Consider the following 17,902-nt stretch of genomic DNA (forward strand, 5'->3'; position numbering starts at 1 on the left):
TATTTTATCTTCTAAGAAAAATACCTTGCAGGTGAGCGATCTTGTGCAAGGTTTCTTTGTTTCAGGATCCAGTACTCCACAGTGTTTATTTGGGTCAAATTCTCTTTCTGTTTGATGAAGGTGGAGGAAAAAGGAGAAAAAAGTAGATTATTTCAGGAATTTTAGCCAGAGCACCATATTTGCCTAACAATACTTAATGCAGCCAAGCTCAGCCTGAAGCGCTGTTCCCAACCCCAGTGCTCCACAATGGTGCCATGTGCATCACCCTCAGCCACTTGTGCATTTTTTTCTGTTCGTATGTGCTTCAAACTATTTAGTCACAGACTTCATAGGAGTAAGTCTGCTTACTTATGGAGTTGCACTCAACAGAGTGGTCTACACACACAACTCAGCCATATCCCAAGGAGTTCACAGAGTCATAGAATCAGAGAATGGTTTGGGTTGGAAGCGACCTAGTAAGTTTGCAGATGACACTAAGCTGGGAGGTGGTGTCAATCTGCCTGAGGGTAGGGAGGCCCTTCAGAGGGATTTAGACAGGCTGGATCACTGGGCTGAGGTGAATGGGATGAGGTTCAACAAGGCCAAGTGTCGGGTCCTGCACTTTGGGCACAACAACCCCATGTAGCGTTACAGGCTTGGGGATGAGTGGCTGGATGAGTGTGAAGAAGAGAAGGACCTGGGGGTGTTGGCTGATGCTCGGCTGAACATGAGCCGACAGTGTGCCCAGGTGGCCAAGAGGGCCAACGGCATCCTGGCCTGCATTAGAAATAGTGTGGCCAGCAGGAGCAGGGAGGTGATCATCCCCCTCTACTCAGCACTGGTGAGGCCGCACCTCGAGTACTGTGTTCAGTTTTGGGCTCCTCACTACAGGAAAGACATTGAGGCCCTGGAACGTGTCCAGAGAAGGGCAACAAAACTGGTGAGGGGTCTGGAGCACAAGTCTTATGAGGAGCGGCTGAGGGAGCTGGGGTTGTTCAGTCTGGAGAAGAGGAGGCTCAGGGGAGACCTCATTGCACTCTACAACTTCCTGAAGGGAGGTTGTGGCGAAGAGGGTTTTGGCCTCTTCTCCCAGGCAACGAGCAGGAAAAGGGGTAATGGCCACAAGTTGTATAAGAGGAGGTTTCGATTAGACATAAGGAAGAACTATTTCTCTAAGAGAGTGGTCAGGCACTGGAATGGCTGCCCAGAGAGGTGGTGGAGTCACCGTCCCTGGCAGTGTTCAAGAGGCATCTGGATGACATGCTGTGTGATATGGTTTAGTGCTTGTGGTGGCAATGGTGATGAGAAGACGGTTGGACTGGATGATCTTGTAGGTCGTTTCCAACCTTGTGATTCTATGATTCTATGACCTTTAAGATAATCAAGTTCTAACCCCCTGCTACAGGCAGGGGCACCTCCCATTTCAGTCTCTAACACTGACTGCTTCTGAAGCCATGAAACGCATTTGCAAACCCACCCTCTGAATTTGACTACGGAGCACACTTAATACACATACAGACTAAATAGTGCAGTGTGTTATACAACCTTACTGTGAACTCTGAAACTCTGAAAAACAACCAGTGTTGTTTAAAACACAAACACAAGATTACTAGTGACATGCTAAAAACAGAATTTATCTAAATCTGTCTCATCTTCAGGAAGTATAAAGAAAAGAGTATGTTAATTCTTGTTTCCTTAAGTCATGGAGGCACAGAATTTAAAGTTTGCAGAGATCACGAAAATAAAGTCTCATTTGAGTTCTACTTATGATTAACATTAGAAGTGTATTTAATATTTAATGTGCTATATTTGCATATTCCATTGTTGTTAATATTTCAGTATTTGTATACCACAGATAGCATCACCCCCTTAAGTTGTATTAATATAATTCTAGGTTTTGCACTACAGAGCTGTAACAAAACTACGGACGTAGAGTTATTACTTATGCAAAAAAAATCTACCATCATCTTTACACATGTAGACATGGTATGTTTAATTGGCAGGCTGGTTTGCATCTGATCATGGAATATATGATCAAAAACATTTGCCAAGGTGTTCTTTCACCATATAGCTGTGTTACATTTGGATAAAAATAAACATCTTGTACTTAAATACAACAACTGATGTAAGGACCTAAACATTCATTATAAACAAACAAACAAACAACGACAACAAAAAATCAGAGCTAGGATGAAGACAGTAATTCACAGCTACAGTACAATGCTAGGACATCACAGCCAGCGCAACAGGAAAAACTGCAGGCCAAGGAGCCTCATACGTTAACTCTTGCCTTCTAGATAACAGAATTATTAGCAGTTGTATGTAATCTGCTACATGGACTTAAACACGATCAAGTTCAATTCACAGCTATGTTACTGGCCTACTAGCAGAGACACGTATCAAAAAGAGAGCTTGGGAAGAACAGTCGGCACTACTTCTTGGTAGAATCTATCAAGGGTCTGATATCTGTCACACATAGTTGTAGTTTCTGTGGCTTTTACACAGCTCAGCAGAAATAATAAAAAGATCTAATAAATAAATAAATCTAATAATAAAAAGTATGACCAAACATTAAAAAACCCACATTTTTTCTTACTTTTAGTGGATGAAAACAGATGTTCATGAGCTAAAAGAGATAATCATTACTGTTTTTTTATTACAACCTCACAGAGGGAAGAAGAGTCAAACTCCTGTTTGAGACATAACAGATAGAGACTCACAGAATGGTTTGGGTTGAAGGAGACCTTAAACCCCACCCATCCCCAACCCCTGCTGTGGGCTGGCTGCCCCCCACCACATCAGGCTACACAGGGCCTCATCCAACCTGTGCCAGGGCCTCACTGCCCTCTGAATAAAGAATGTCTTCCTAACATTTAACCTCAATTTCACATCTTTTAGTTTAAATCCGTTACCCCTTGGACCTATCACTACATGACCTTGCAGAAAGGTCCCCCTCCAGCATTCTCATAGGCCTCCTCTAGGTAGTGCAAGGATATTTTTAGTTTCAGCTGGGCAGCTGTATTTTTAACTTCATCCCAAAGAGAACAGGCACTGAAGATATGTAAAAAAAAAAAAACACCAAAAAACCAACATTTTTTTTCCAGTTTGCTACTAAAGAACAGTGATCCACTTATGCCCGGAAGCTACAGACTCTTTTTGGGGGTCAGGGAGCTGCTTTCCTCTCTCTCACCAAAGACAATGCTTCCAAAAAGGAGCAGGGGCATTCCTCACCTAAATAACCAGCAGGTCTCAACAAAGATTGAAAAAAAAACAACACCCAAATAACAAACCAACCATCACCAACAAAAAAACCAACAACCAGAAAACCTCTTCAGCCACAGCCAGGGAAAGGGAAATGGCACGAGAGAAAATGGAGGCTATTGAAAGGAAAGAGAACAGATGTAAGCCAGTCAGACCTTCACAAATTAACAGCTGTACACTTGAACAGTGAAGGACGGAGCAAAACCTAAATCCCCGGCCAGCTCCTCATTCTTTTAATGTAAAATGAATGAAATTTATAGTAAAGCAAAAATAATCATCTCCTTGACCTTCCAAGATCTTTTTCTCAGCCTCTGCACAGTTCGGTATAATAATGGAGCGGAATCCATCATAATGACACGCAATCTACAGGCAATTAATTTACAGTGCTCACAGAACTTCTGTTATTTGCATCATCACTAATTTATTGCCTTGCTGCATGTGAGGCAGTGCAAGCAAGATTTAATGGATTCCAAATCTGTTAATGAGAGAAGAGTTTATAAACAGTATCAATTTAATTTTTTTTTTTTAATCTTATGAAAAGAAACTGAGGCCCATCAGAATGCTCAAGTGGTCCTGTGCAGAGTCCCAGTCTGACTGGAAATTTCCAGCACTGAAACTTTCTCTATCATGCAGAAATCAGAGTGATAAGCCCAGAGACAGACTAATGACAGAGTCACCTCCAAGGAGGCTGAAGGAGGGCCCTTCAGAACAGAAATGGTTCTCCTTTATGAGCATATTGCAGCAAGCACTTGTACAACAAAGGTACAGTGTCTCCTACAGTGTGCTGCAGTGGCACATGGAGACATGAGGAGCATCAATATCGCTTTCAACTGCCCACGTGAGAAACCCTAATTGATTAGCTAAATTAAGCTTATGGAATATTAAAGGAAATAACGGGTAAAAAGAAATCAATGTTTTAAGTTAACTGCAAAATACATTACATGGAGTTTTTATTGGAATAACAAATTGGATCTTCACAAGTGAAACGTGGTATAAAAGCCTAACCAGTTCCTTTTTCTTAATATTTTTTAGTTTTTGGAATGCTATCATGAACAACTGCTCTGTTTTCTTATATGCCACCTTTAACTAGTTAAGAAAGCAATCAGTGTTGGATCCCTGAAAGCGATGGCATCCTTCCACACCACACACAGCCCTAGCAAATACTTCTCTCTGCTCTGGATCCGAGCCATGGTAGCAGTACCACGGAGCTCACTGCCAAATTTGAGAAAATGAAGGGAAAAAAAAAAAAAAAAAAAAAAAGTAGAAGTGATATTCAGTCAAAAATAGGACACACTTATTAACTGGAAATTAAAGCATTTATCTTGCACACTTATACTTGCCTCATAACCAGTGCACATTTAGAAAGCATTTGAACTAACTCTGTCATCGGACGATCTAACGCGGCTCATGCTGCCATTAGCCAAATTAGCCTTTCAGTACACACAGGCAGCTCCTGCCCAAATCACAAAGTACTGCCAGCAGATGAATAGACTCTGTGCAGCTCTTAAAGCAGTAAACTTGGGTCAGTTACTTTTGCTTAAAAAACAACAACTACTACAACAAAACAACAAAACCCAAAATCATAGAAGCATCAAAACACTTTTTTTTGCTCTTTTGATTTAAAACAAAAACATGTTTTCAGCTTCTGAGGCCCAAGAATGGCCACAGGTCACCACTGGGGAGCTCCATGGAAAAACACCTTCCTCCAAAGCATGGCAACCTTTCTGATCGCCCCTCAGCCCTCCCACGTGGGGCTGTTCTGCACGTGGTGACAATTTGCACAGGGCCCAGTGTCCTCAATGCTGCTCTGCTCAAGGCCACCCAAGCAATTTCCACACTAATGCCAGCCCCTCAGCCCCACCATCTGCCCCTCCTGAAAAAAAACAGAGGCCCCCACACTCCCACCTTCTTGCTCCTCTCATATGTAAACTGCAGAGGAAGGAGAGGAGGCAAATTATGACTTTCCTAACTTCCCCAAAATCTCCAGTATCTTCCTAGAATTTTCCAGTATTAGTTAAAGAACATTATGACTTGGTGGATAACTCCATGTCCTAAAGGTCAAGCTGCACAACTTGGTCATGACTGTACTGAAGCCACTCAGCCTATAATATTGTTTTTTGTTGTAATTAAACTGATATTACACAACAGACTGAAGAAGCCTTCTATCTTTCTGCTTTAATGATTTTACTTCCTTAAAATTTTACATGTGACTTTACTTGACCAGCTGGCCAATTGAGAAATGCATGAAGCACTCTACATTCAAACTAAATGGAATGACTATTTTGAAAACAGCTTTCACATGCTACAAGTTTGAAAGCTTTCCTTTTCTCACGTGTAAACTGGCATCTTCCAGCAGAAAGATCAGAACAAAAACAGGCCACAGCATTTTAGTAGCATATTATTTCTGAGCTATAGGAATATTAGTAAAGAAAAGTGGACTATATCAAAAGTTAAACTATGACATTACTCACCTGAAAGTCTTTTGTAAGGCTTGTTACTGCTTTTAGTGCCATTTTGGTGTTTCTTGTCTATTGATGGAGCTATAATTCCTTTGCCGTTCAGAATCTTTTCTGGCGACGGCGGCACTGACTTGGTTGTCAAACCAGATTTAACCAAGGTTGGAGCAGGTATGGTGGATGACGAGGCTGAGGAGGAGGTGATGGTGGTAGTGGTTGCAGAATTCATTTTAACATTGGCACCATCTGCCTTCACTAGATTAGGAATTTTCTCTAGACTGACTACTGGAACAGGAACACTGAAAAAAACAAAGAAAAATGTTCATGTTGCATTTTCTGTATTACAAATGCACACTTCATTAGCTCCTTTCCACAGATAAAAAGAACTTGATGCAAGTGAAACAGCACTTTCAGACCAAAACGGAATACTTAATATCATTACTCACTACTTTTGTTCACTTAAACCTTTACAGAGCAGCCATTTGTAAAGCCTGGTAATGGAAATGATTATGCAAAGTTGTTTGTTGTCTTTTTTTTTTTATTTTTAAAGACATTTCCCCACTACTCATAAACAAAGTGCCAATAACACACATTCCTTTAAGGATATACTCTTATGCCATTAACACTAGCAGGTCGAGGATACGTTCACCACAATAATGAAGTAATGTGCTAACAATGTCAACAGTTTAAAATAAAAGCAATTCATTTGCTCAGAATGGCACACAGAAACAAGGAGAAAAGAGGTTTTGAGCATGGAAATCTTCATAGCAATCCCTTAAAAAGTAACGTAATCCTCAATGAAGTGAACATTACCAAAATGTGTTTTTAATAAAATCTGTGAACTTACGAATACCTTTGCCTCACTTAACTACTGCAGCAGCACACTTGTGACACTAACAGAAGTTAAGTTCTCAGTATGGTAGCAAATTTGCAGCTGGAATTACAGAAAACTTCTATACTCGTATCTTAAGTGCAGAAGTAAGCTGGTCAGAACACAGAGCTGACCGCAAAAAGATGTAAGGCGCTGGTCAGCATGAAAACAACTGAACTCACTGATAAATGAACTGCGGAAGGACTTTGCTTTGCTTTTAAACAGATGACAAATACATTTGTTGAAAATAGGAGAATTTGTCTTTTCTTCTCTAGATCTAGTAGTTTTACTATATAGAAAGTATACATAAACTGGAGCTAAATGTATCTTCGCAACCAGCTTATAATACTTATCTTAATTCAAATGCTGATAACACAGTGAAAAGATCAAGCAGATCCATTATTCAAGTAATGCAAAGGAAGTTTTATATGTTTTGCAGTGCACAGAACTTAGAGCAAGTCCTACAACACACGTGGGCTGATCAGTAAAAGCGAGCCAAGCCTAAGGGAGCAATGCTTTGCTTTACTTTTGTTACAGACCAGCAAGTCAACCTTGAGAACAAACGCAATTCCTTCTGCATTTCACTGCAACATATGGAAGAAAAAACAATATTTTTATATTTTAAGACCGACATTCTGTATGACTCCATACAGCCTGCAGTAAATTATTTTAGATTTTGGAAGATACAAATGATAATTACTCTCTCTTTCTTAAAGTAAACGGGCAACACAACATTAAAGAACTCCATTTCATGTCAGCACAAGTAAAGTTGAATCAATAACTGAAATGGAAACTGGGAGCTGCTTAGGACACAGCAACTGTGATTGAGACTACCAGTGACTAAAAAGGTAAATAAATCACAAATGCTCAGATTTATACTTCATGGCTCAAGAGAGTTCCTTTTCCAAATCAGGTTTCTTTGACTGAAAAGTGAGGATATTTCAAAAAGTTAATTTGTTACCATATTTAAAAAATATTTTTTGCATATGGAGTTTGTTCAGAGTTTGTAAAGACAGTGGCTGCAAGGAACAGTCAGAAAAGGAAAATACAACAAAAAGAGAGGAAGGGTACATGGCAATCCATAAAAACGAGAGAAATGAAGGTATGGAAGACTGCCAAAGATGTGCGAAAAAGATCTATATTAATCTGTATTCAGTTGTGTTTCTTTCCCTTTTACAAGAGAAATTCTAACAACAATAGCAGTACTAAAAGTTATCAGCAATGTGAAAAATCACAAAAATGTTCTCTGTTTCTCCTGTTCTAAGAAGGAATTATGATAGTGCACTTCACTTGGATAAAGGTGTCTTTTGATACAACAACTGTACAGTGCTGGCTGAAAATATCTGAAAAAAAAACCCTGGACAATGTGGCCATGAGTTCCCAAACTGCAGAGGAGAGATCTTCTGGTGTCTGCACGTTTATTTCTAACTCAACACTGGAATATTTGGCAACCTGGAGAAGATAGCAGAGCGCTGCTGTTGCGTTCGTGCTGAAAACCTACGTGAGAATATCTCAGAAATAATAATGGAAGAAGTAATAAAAATAAACTGATAAACAATCTGTTCATGTGGTTCTACTGAAAAGCAAATCTTAGCAAAAGGATTCTGCTTGCCCTTTTTGATGAGGTTACCAGTGAAGCTGACAAAGATCACCGGGAAATTGTTCCAATTCTCAGAAAATACAAATAAAAACACTTGAAAAGCAAATGTTAAACAACTGAAAATTAGCTTTTGGGGACTTCAGTGAGGATGTCTGCTTGTGGGATGTTCAGCCACCATCACCCAATCTGAAAACCTCAATGGCTTTTAGAAATGAACACCAGATTACTGTTAGTAACATTTGCCAATGGCATCAGGATTGAGGGAAATGCGAGTAATGAAGAGACAAAAGGCAGTTATAGAAAGTAGCACTGATTGTTTGGTAACATGCATTCAATCAAAGAAATATATGCAATCAAATGTAAAGTTGCACACGAAAAAACAGGGCAAACACTGGACAAAACTATTTAGTGGTCCTGGTGAATAACAATACGAGCTTTTATTGGATTCTGTGCTCATATTGAAAAAAATGGATATAGCAAATAAGATTAAGAAGCAGATTTGCTTTTCACGTACCCTTTGTTACACGGATACTGGAATGTGATTACCAGTTTGGCTGACCAGTAGTCAAAACTGACATCCATGAATTAGAAATGAACCAGAAAAAGGCTACAGATCTATCTGAGGCCTACAGAATGCACTTCATCATGGCAGGCTTCAAAAGCTCTTTTTTAGATAACTGATTTCCTTCGGGATTAAATAAAAGCTTCTTCAGCAGAGCCTATGACAAACTCCTCAAACAACGACATATTTCCTTCCTCAGTAATCTATGATAATTTCTTTCAGTTCAAAGCCATTGCTTGTCATGTCATTCCTAAGCAAGAAAAAGAGCTACAGTATGTCACAGTACCTGTGTCTCCCTATTACCTACATTTTCACTTCTTCAGGCTCTATTACATATTTTTTCCTTGTTCTAGCATAATTTTGCTGGAATGGGGGAGTCATTTATTACTATAATCATTCTAAAATCTCACCACCTCTTCAACTCATTTTTAAAAATTCTTAAGAAAATTCATAAGCATTAAAAACTGTAAAACATTGTTTTAGCCTGCAATCTGGAAGTGCTTCTAAGATGTAACAAATACGTGGCCCAAATTAACTCTTCTGAATTTTGCTACATTAGGAATATCCTTAAATCTTGACAAGCTTCACTTTCTCAGCTTTTGTATGAATAACGGTATTTCCTAAACAGAAAGAAATAAAGACTAAGAGATGATTTAAAAGATCCTCGTAAATGAGGCTACAAATTGTAAATGATTACTCACAGGTATACCTCTGTGATCCTATTACAAAAAGACTGAGCTTGATGAAAACCATGAAATTTCCATCTTGTTTTCTTCATTTTCTGAATTTCTGGCAGGCAGCAGCTAGACCTTGTGGAGTGAGGTCAAGGAGACTTACTTTGGTTTACAATGACAGAATCACTGAGGTTAGAAGAGATATTCAGGATCATCTAGACCTTCATTCCAGTTCTACAGTGCCTCAGGACCATGGTGTGAAGAAGTGGATGCCCTGTAGTATCAGGGCACCCAGATCCTGCAGGGAGTGCAGAAAGCAAAGCTGTGCCCTTTAGGCATGCAGGTTGGAGCCAGCTCCAGCCAGGGCAGCCAGAGCCCATGGGCCCCTGGGCAGCAGCCCAGGGAGAAAGGAACAGGCTGGAGAGACAAGCGGCACCAGAATGCCTTTTACAAATGGTACCTGGGCTGTTCTTATTAATGATGAACTCTTATTCAATATCATTACTATTACTAACAATTGTCTTATTCTTTACCTTTTCCTATTTTCTACTGTCTTGCTGTATCTCCTACAACCTCAAATGCAAGCTGCAGAAACACTGGTTTACGCCTGCCTTGCGCACACTGCAGTCATGTTCCAGCACTGCTCTAGCCTCTGAGCACAGCTGGATTAACAGTAACAATGCTAGAGAGACACAGGAAGAAACAGCTGAGAGGTATTTCCAGGTAATGTATTCACAATATTCTTCCATACTCCAGCTAGGGAAGGATTAAGACAGCAGAGACAAAACAAAAGCAATTCCAGATCTCTTTTAGCTGAGCATTCTGATCACGCTTTTTAAAGCATTAGCTGAGGAGCCATCTGAAGCACTGCAGTACATCTCAGGACAAGAAGGATGCAAAGAAGAGAACAAGCTGCTAGGGCAGGGTTTATGATGATGAGTCAAGCAAATTAATAGTGAATTACAGAAGAGCTGGGTCTACATGCAGGCAGGTGTGACAACGGATGTACTGGGCCATGGTGTCGCAGAGGCCATTGCTGCTAATCATAATAATTATAGCTGCTATATCACTACTAATCCTGGCACCTAAAATATAAGGCATGCTGAGTAAAATGCTAAAGAATCAGGTAAGCGCAACAAAGGTTACTCTAGTTCTGGAAAGCAATTATTACAAGCAATACAGACACTGAACTAAGCTAACCCATGTAAAGTAAATATCTGTGGCAATTACTACAATGAAATGGACAAACTCAGTGAATAACTGGAAGTTTCTGAAGATATAAACAGTAACACATGGATACATGATGAATTCCATTCATATATTTTGAAACAAAAATATTTTCCAGTATTTCTTTTTAAAAGGTAAGGAGGTGAAATTTGACAGACTGAACAGACAGGTGAATGGAAGATACAACCTTAACATGAAAAGGAATTATATTTATGAATAAATTTTTATTTGACAAAATGAGACCTGCTGAATATTTTATAGAATCCTAAATGAAAATGATAATCCAGGTAATTCTTCTAATTTTCCAGGTAGGAAAACTCTTTCTTCATTAACTGATGTCAGCTCGCTATGAACTGTGACAGTTATCAGACTAATTTCATTCTCTAAAAAGCCGTGTCAAAAGCCAGGCACTTAACACTACATTTTGAAGGACAATTTTATCCATCTCCAATTCAGACTGCTAGTGATTTGTTACATTGAGATTACAGTATCTTTAAGCAGTATATACTTCATTTTCCCCACCGGTAAACAGAACCACAGCATTACCTCCTCACAGAGCTGCAAGAATTCTGTAATTTATGACTAGATCTAAAGACATATTAATTGCCAAATAATTAATAAACCATTACAACAATTTTAAACAACTCAATCTACATTCTTAATCATCCATAAATGTTTGGGATTTTCCTAATAATGGGAAAATGACTGGTGAAAACACATAGTTATTTTGTTCCGTTTTGGCTTTTATTGACTGACAGAATGCCATCTGTTGCTAAAACAGAAGATATTTGCTTACAGCTTCACTTAGATGCTGAAATAGATATGGAAGTTGTTGTCTGGAGCTGGAAAACAGATTCACAGTCAACAGCATTAATGCTCTGAAGAGCTTCCTGAATTTCTTTTAATTAGTTCAAAAAATACGCTCTCGTATAAATATCCTCTCTTCGACATTCACAATGAAAGGTCATTATTCAAGCAAGAATATTTTTTAATAGTAAGTGAAGCCCTTACATGTTAACTGAAATAGCTCATCCCTCATCTGTGCGAGTAACCAAAACATCCATAATCTCTATTTTCAGATTAAATGAAATAGCTGTCTGCAATGTGCATCATATGTACAGGAATGGTGGGTTCAGATTTAAAGGAAAATGAGATTTATTCCAGTGCAAGGTAAATTCAGTGGCTAGGCAGACTGTGCTGTCTTTGAAATTATACTGAAGGGTGTATATTTACAGCAGAAAACATGAGCTATTATTTTAACAATGTGAGTTTATACTTGGTCTCATTGGTGAATGGTTTGCATGAAATTATTTACTGCTTTCAGGCAGTCTAAAATCATGATCCTCGGACGCTAGACACTGCATATAAAAAGCAAGGACATTTACTCAATTAGATAAAACCTGATGAAAAGAAAAAGGAAGTCTGATTATCTCAAGTTCACAGACACAGAACCGAAGCTGAGGAGATGAAGCTGTTACAGCAGCCTATGCAGAAACGGGAACCAAACCCAAATCTCCTAAGTCACCAATTTAGTGACTGAATCACAGAGCATCTTTTCTGTAGGTAAGTAAAGAATTACTAGCTTATTAAGGAATAAAACAATGACCCAGTTCTGCTCTCCTTTACATTTTTGCAACTCTGCTGCAACCATCACCGTCACAGGAGGACGAGGCAGGCTGTCTCCAAGCCTGTACGTGGGTATCCATCATTGCAGTACATGATGCAAAACTTCCACAAAACAGTGATTTTTGCAGCCGGAATTTTCTTTGTCTTATAAAGCAGCACATGCTATCAGAATACAGAAGGAGCTCCAACAGCAGCTGCTGTTGAAGATAAACGACTAGAAGCAGCAAGTTTTCATGAACACGAGCTAAGTCAATATTAAGAACTCTACAAAAATTACGTGTCTGATTAAAAGCATCAGTTTTAAGGGCTGACACTGTAAAGACAGGTGGACCTTGAAGATAACAAACTGGCCTGATCCCTTTGCTACATGCATCTCAGACAAGCCAAAATTTGAACGACCGTGAGAAGAGTAAATCAGCTCATTTTTCCTTTTCAAATATACGCATACATACCTATGTCACCCTTATGTATGTGTACACACATATACATACACGTATACAGATATAAATATATACATAAAAAAAACAAAAACAATATTTAAAAAACATCTTATATTCCTCCCCTAGGAAATATTGGGGCTTAAACGGTAAGCTTTAGAAGAGAGAACAGATTTTTGGTTTTTTGTGATTATGAACTAAGTATAGGTACTTATTTCTGAACACCAACAGCTCAGGTAACTGTTCTTCTGGTACTTACCATGGTTTATCCCTCGAAACTTTTGAAGGAAAGACTGTGTGCTGTTTGCTACTGGAGGTAAGTAGATTGTCTTTGGGCGTTTTGAATGGCTTTGAGTTGCTGCTGACAGGGTTATGGCCGCTGATACAGGATTTCGGTTTCATCTGCACTAGGGATGTCCTGGAATTGCAAGCTGGAGAAGCTGGAGAAGGGGAAGGTTTGCACATTGAACCGTGTCTTCGTTCTGTAATGGAAAAATAATGAACTTTAGAGCATTTCATAGGCTAAAAGAAAAACTAAAGGTCAGGGAAGAGGAAATTTTTCCTCTCTGTTATAGTTGAAAAGGGTGGACGTCACAGGGAGTGGTGTGGTCTACAGCGGGCATGGGTTGACAGTTGGACCACATGATCCTAGTGGTCTTTCCAACCTTAACAATTCTGATTCCGAACAGGATGGTAACAGACCAAGAACTTCGCCAACACATAGCAAACTGTTCAGCTCTAAAGCTTCCTGCACTGAAAGCGGCTGGCTGGGTGCTGATCTCTGGGCCTGCCCAGCATCACACCGTCAGCCAGGAGCAGCATAAGGCGGCAATGGCAGCCTGCTGCTCCAAGGACAAGTGCTATATCCACACCACAAACTGCATGCTCCCTGATTTGACATTTTAAGGAGAACTACGAAAAATTTTCCCACGGAGAATCAAAACACGGCAATTTGTCTGGCATCTCCGTGGGTAAAAACATGCTGGGAGAATAGGGATTCATCCATGACTGATTTGTAATAGGTGAACACCTAAAGAATGAAGAGAAATGCTTAAAATACATATGAAGAATATTTTCAACTGTTCTTTTTACATCTCTAGTGACTAAATAAAGGTGTTTTCCATTAAAGACTAGGCACTTCCATACCACTGTATCCAAGCTTCAACTACAATTGCAGAAATTCACTCAAGATTCTCCCATAATTGAAGACCCAAACATTCTTACTCATTTTTAACACAAAAAGCAGCTTCTTTCACCCCCAAAGGCTGGTTTCCACCCTGCCACAGGCCTCAGCACACAGACTCTACCTCCAGAAGTCTTTTGCTGGATGCAATTAATATACACTCATTTTACGACTCATTTGTGTAATGCTCACAGAAGCTATGCATTTGCCTCTGAAATGTGGAGTTTAATTCATTGAATGTTTGTTTAGTTAAGTAATAGCTATTGTTTTAACAATTACCAACCTTCCCAGCAACTATTTAATCAACTGAAACTAGCTTAATAAAAATGTGTGATTTTACCATTAATTACTTGAGGGCTGATGAAAAAGCAACTGCTCCTTAACCAATAAAACCAAGCCACGTTTAAAGTGAAACTTGGAACAAACATGCTTCTCACATACAAATCATGCAAATTCAGGATAAACCACTCAGATCTTTGCCTTAGGTCCTGGTGTTCTCCAGATCGACTCTCCTCTGGTAAGCCATATGTTTGATGCTGTCCCCAAGAATATATTTGGAAGTGAAGTGCACTACTGCGTTATTAAAATTAATCTTCTGGAAACACAGACGTTCAAGACACGGGCCATCTAAAACTATATTTTAAAGTCATCTAAGTATCACATGCCATAGCAGGGTATTTTTTACGATTCACCTTACACTGGATTTTTGATCAAGCTAAACCAAGACAACTTTTTCATTAATTCCTGAGAGCAAAACAACGCATTGACTTTGGTGGCTTTTCTTTTTTCCACATAACATACAAAATGATAGGAGGAGCACAGCAGTAACATGGTATTACAATAACACATACCCCCCTCTTTAAAATAAATGTTTACCCAGAAGATAGGGAAGGAAAAGATCACAAGATTATTTATTTTATCTCTATGTGTCAGATCGGAGGTCAGTTTTGCAATCAGAACTGACTGCTGCACTTGGCATTTCCTTTCATCTCCAAACTGCCCAATACATAGCTACAGAAAGTCCTGCATACTTCTGACACTTATCTGAACACTACCAATGTTACTCAGCTTCTCTTGAAACCTCCTAAGTATAGAATGGAAATCGCAACCACTACAAAGTTGTACAGAAGGAAGAACGTGAACAGTAGGTGCTGCACGGTCCTGGATGGCATCAGGCCCTGCTGCAGCAGGGAAAATCAACGTGTTTGCTCACGTGAGGTAACATCACTGCAGCAGGAGCAGGAGCTGATGGCAGAAGCACCTTCGCAGAGCTGCAAGGAGAACTGCTCCTGGGTGGGCACAAAGAGCAGCAGGGCAGGACCTGGAGCAGGAGGCCGGACAGCAAAGGTGGGAAATCACACCGACAAAGCCACACTGGGGAGGGGGTGGCGAGCATAAATCGTAACTAACTATTGCTGTATTCCTCTGCACAAGCTATCGTGTTTGGCACTTATTTCTCTTTTTCTTTCTGTGTGTGCAGGGTGGCTGCGTTTCCCTATCAAAATAAACTTCCTGGTCACACCGCCTCCTTACAAAATTCTGCTAATTTGCCTATTAACATTTTACTTGTTATGTTATTGGTCTGCTGTCATCCACCCTATTTAATAAATGTGAACATAAGACATTTACAGATCAGATGGCCATTACAAAACAAGATATTCCTATACTGGCATATCCGGCATGTAACTGCCCAGCTACATAAGAACCTGGACACCCCTCTGCAGTTGATGCACAGACAAATGGCACGCAGTGGGGCAGCTGAGCTCATGCACACACAGCTGTGGCCATAGCTGTCCCCGCTTGTATGAGCAAACAGCACAGTCACTGGCTAGACATGAACCCAGAGCAGATTGAAAGTTTCTGCCCCACAAAAAGAGAAGTGTGAGACAAGTGGAAATCCAGTTACCACTCACAAAGTAACAGCCTAAACTTTACTGCTGTTCCCACTGCTTCAGAAGCATGCAATGTTATGAATGTGCACTCATTTAAAACATGAGAGAACTTTCTGAATACATCCGAATAGATGCTCACTCCACAAAAATAACAACGCATTTTCTGTTTTTCTTCCCCAAATTGCTGTTGCCGTCAACTCCAAGAACAGAGAGGGCGTGATCAAAGTTCCAGTCCTCTGCCCCACGCTAATCCTCCTGCAACCTCTCAGCTGTCTCAGTGCAGCCCCTGTGGCAACTGACGAGCAACATGTGACTGCTGCTGTCAAACAGTTAATGTATTAATGACACGAACCTCGGAGAGAAGTTTAGCATGCTCGCACTGAATTCACTGCGCTTCCTGAAGAATCTATTTCAGATCAGTGTTTTTGTTTCTTTCTCTTTCAGAGTCAAGAAGCTCAACACTACATACTGTTCTAACGCGCATTTCAAGCATTGGTAGCATTGCATACGATCTTAAACTTTTCCAGGAGATTCTCCATGTCCTACGGAAACATGGATAGCATCCAACTTTCTCAGCCAAATCAGAATTGTTGTTGCTAGATGTGAAGTCCTTATGTTGTCAGAGACTTAACAGTCCCCCAGCCTCCAGGGCTTCTCTCCCTCGTGTTCCCTTTCTCCTCTTCCCTGCCGTGTCCCACACGATGCAGCCCCCTACCTGTTCCCAACCTCAGCTGCAGCTGCCCAAGTCCTCTACGTCTGGCTCTGAATCTTTAACTCCACGTATCCTCTGTAACTGGCCACAGGGGAATACTAGCAGCTGTTTTGCAGGAAACGCTGCATCTCCTAATCAAACGCGAAAAAGCAAAGCAATAGAAAAGCAACACAACCTCCAGATCCACAGTGTGTGGGAAAAGGGGTAAAAGCACATTCTGAAGTTGAATGTGCTTCTCTAGTTTTCACCTTGGCTCTCACATCAGATCAAATGCCCGCTTAGCTCATAGCAAGCCCTGTAACACCTCAGCACTAAACACACTGCCAGTACTTCATGCCAACCATGTGCTGATAGGCGGACTGCAGTCATTTTGCACCCAGAAAAGACCTTTACATGATACTGAAACCACAGACCTCTCTCGCCTGGACTACACACCAACACCGCATGCAGTACATTCCATCTGCATCCCTTCTTACCCCGCCTGCTCTACTTAAAATTCACCCAATCGAGGGAACAGCTTTTGCTCACAGTTAGCATCCCCTCCGCTGGCAAGACTTAGAAGGCTGCACAGGAAGGAGTCACGGGACAGCTGGGGCGCAGGAAGATGTGCCTTTGGTCTTTCAGTACAGTTTGCGGGTAATTTGAACAAAAAATCCCTCTAACTTTGTTGGAAGAGACGTGCCAGATCTTTGTCAGCAGCAGTCATTGTGAAATACAGCTCTCGCTGAACACAGCCCTGCTTCCCACACGCAGCAGGCCCGGAGCAAAGCTGGGCCACGAGGAACTCCGTGAGCGACGTGAGGGACCGCGGCTCGGGCCCACGTTTGGAAAACACAAGCAAGACACAACTACTGAAACCCAGACATGTAAGAATGTTATTTGCTGTTAATAAACAGAAACGGTGTAACACCATTCCTTTCAAACTTAGGATCACCACAACACTCACGTTTATAGCTCCTTTATTTAAAACAGCATAAACTAAACAGACCTCCCGTACATGATATGAATATCGCTTATGGTTCCCTGCATACAACACTTAAGCAGACGTTAATGCAATTTAGTATCTCATCCACAAGTGACTCCGTTTCACAACAGAGCCTGGCGTTGTTATGAGCCCGTTACTTATGGTAACGCCATCCAACACCTATGTACCAATTACAGGTTTTCTATTTACAGTATATCCCGAGGTGTTTTGTTACACCGTGCGGAGTTGAGCAACGCATACTCACAATTTCAGCAAACAGTAAAGGGAAACCTTCCACCTGGTACTTCTCCCAGTTCAAAGTTTAAACATGCACTCGGCGCTAATTCTAATCAAACCAAACCAGGAAGAAAACGGCACATGCCTGAGAAGCGAGAGCCAGCGCACAGCACGCCCAACGAGCCGCCTGCTTGCAGAAATGTGTCATCCTGCAGCAACTG

The 17,902-nt window shown here is 40.6% G+C and overlaps 1 protein-coding gene across 4 annotated transcripts in view; it reads right to left on the bottom strand.

Moving 5' to 3' along the window:
• ATXN7L1 (ataxin 7 like 1) overlaps window positions 1–17,902 on the bottom strand; it is a 109,951-nt gene that overhangs the window by 18,150 nt on the left and 73,899 nt on the right. For all 4 annotated transcript variants that reach the window (XM_042872465.1, XM_042872466.1, XM_042872467.1 and 1 more), the window contains 3 exons: window positions 12,953–13,175; window positions 5,712–5,995; window positions 25–107 (listed from right to left, as the gene is read on the bottom strand). In XM_042872465.1, the coding sequence (XP_042728399.1) occupies window positions 25–107; window positions 5,712–5,995; window positions 12,953–13,175 (590 nt within the window). The remainder of the gene's footprint in view (window positions 1–24; window positions 108–5,711; window positions 5,996–12,952; window positions 13,176–17,902) is intronic.

The sequence above is a fragment of the Lagopus leucura genome, unplaced genomic scaffold (assembly GCF_019238085.1).
Source record: "Lagopus leucura isolate 7727_CA_CO unplaced genomic scaffold, USGS_WTPT01 Super-Scaffold_100008, whole genome shotgun sequence".
NCBI classification, from domain to species: domain Eukaryota; kingdom Metazoa; phylum Chordata; class Aves; order Galliformes; family Phasianidae; genus Lagopus; species Lagopus leucura.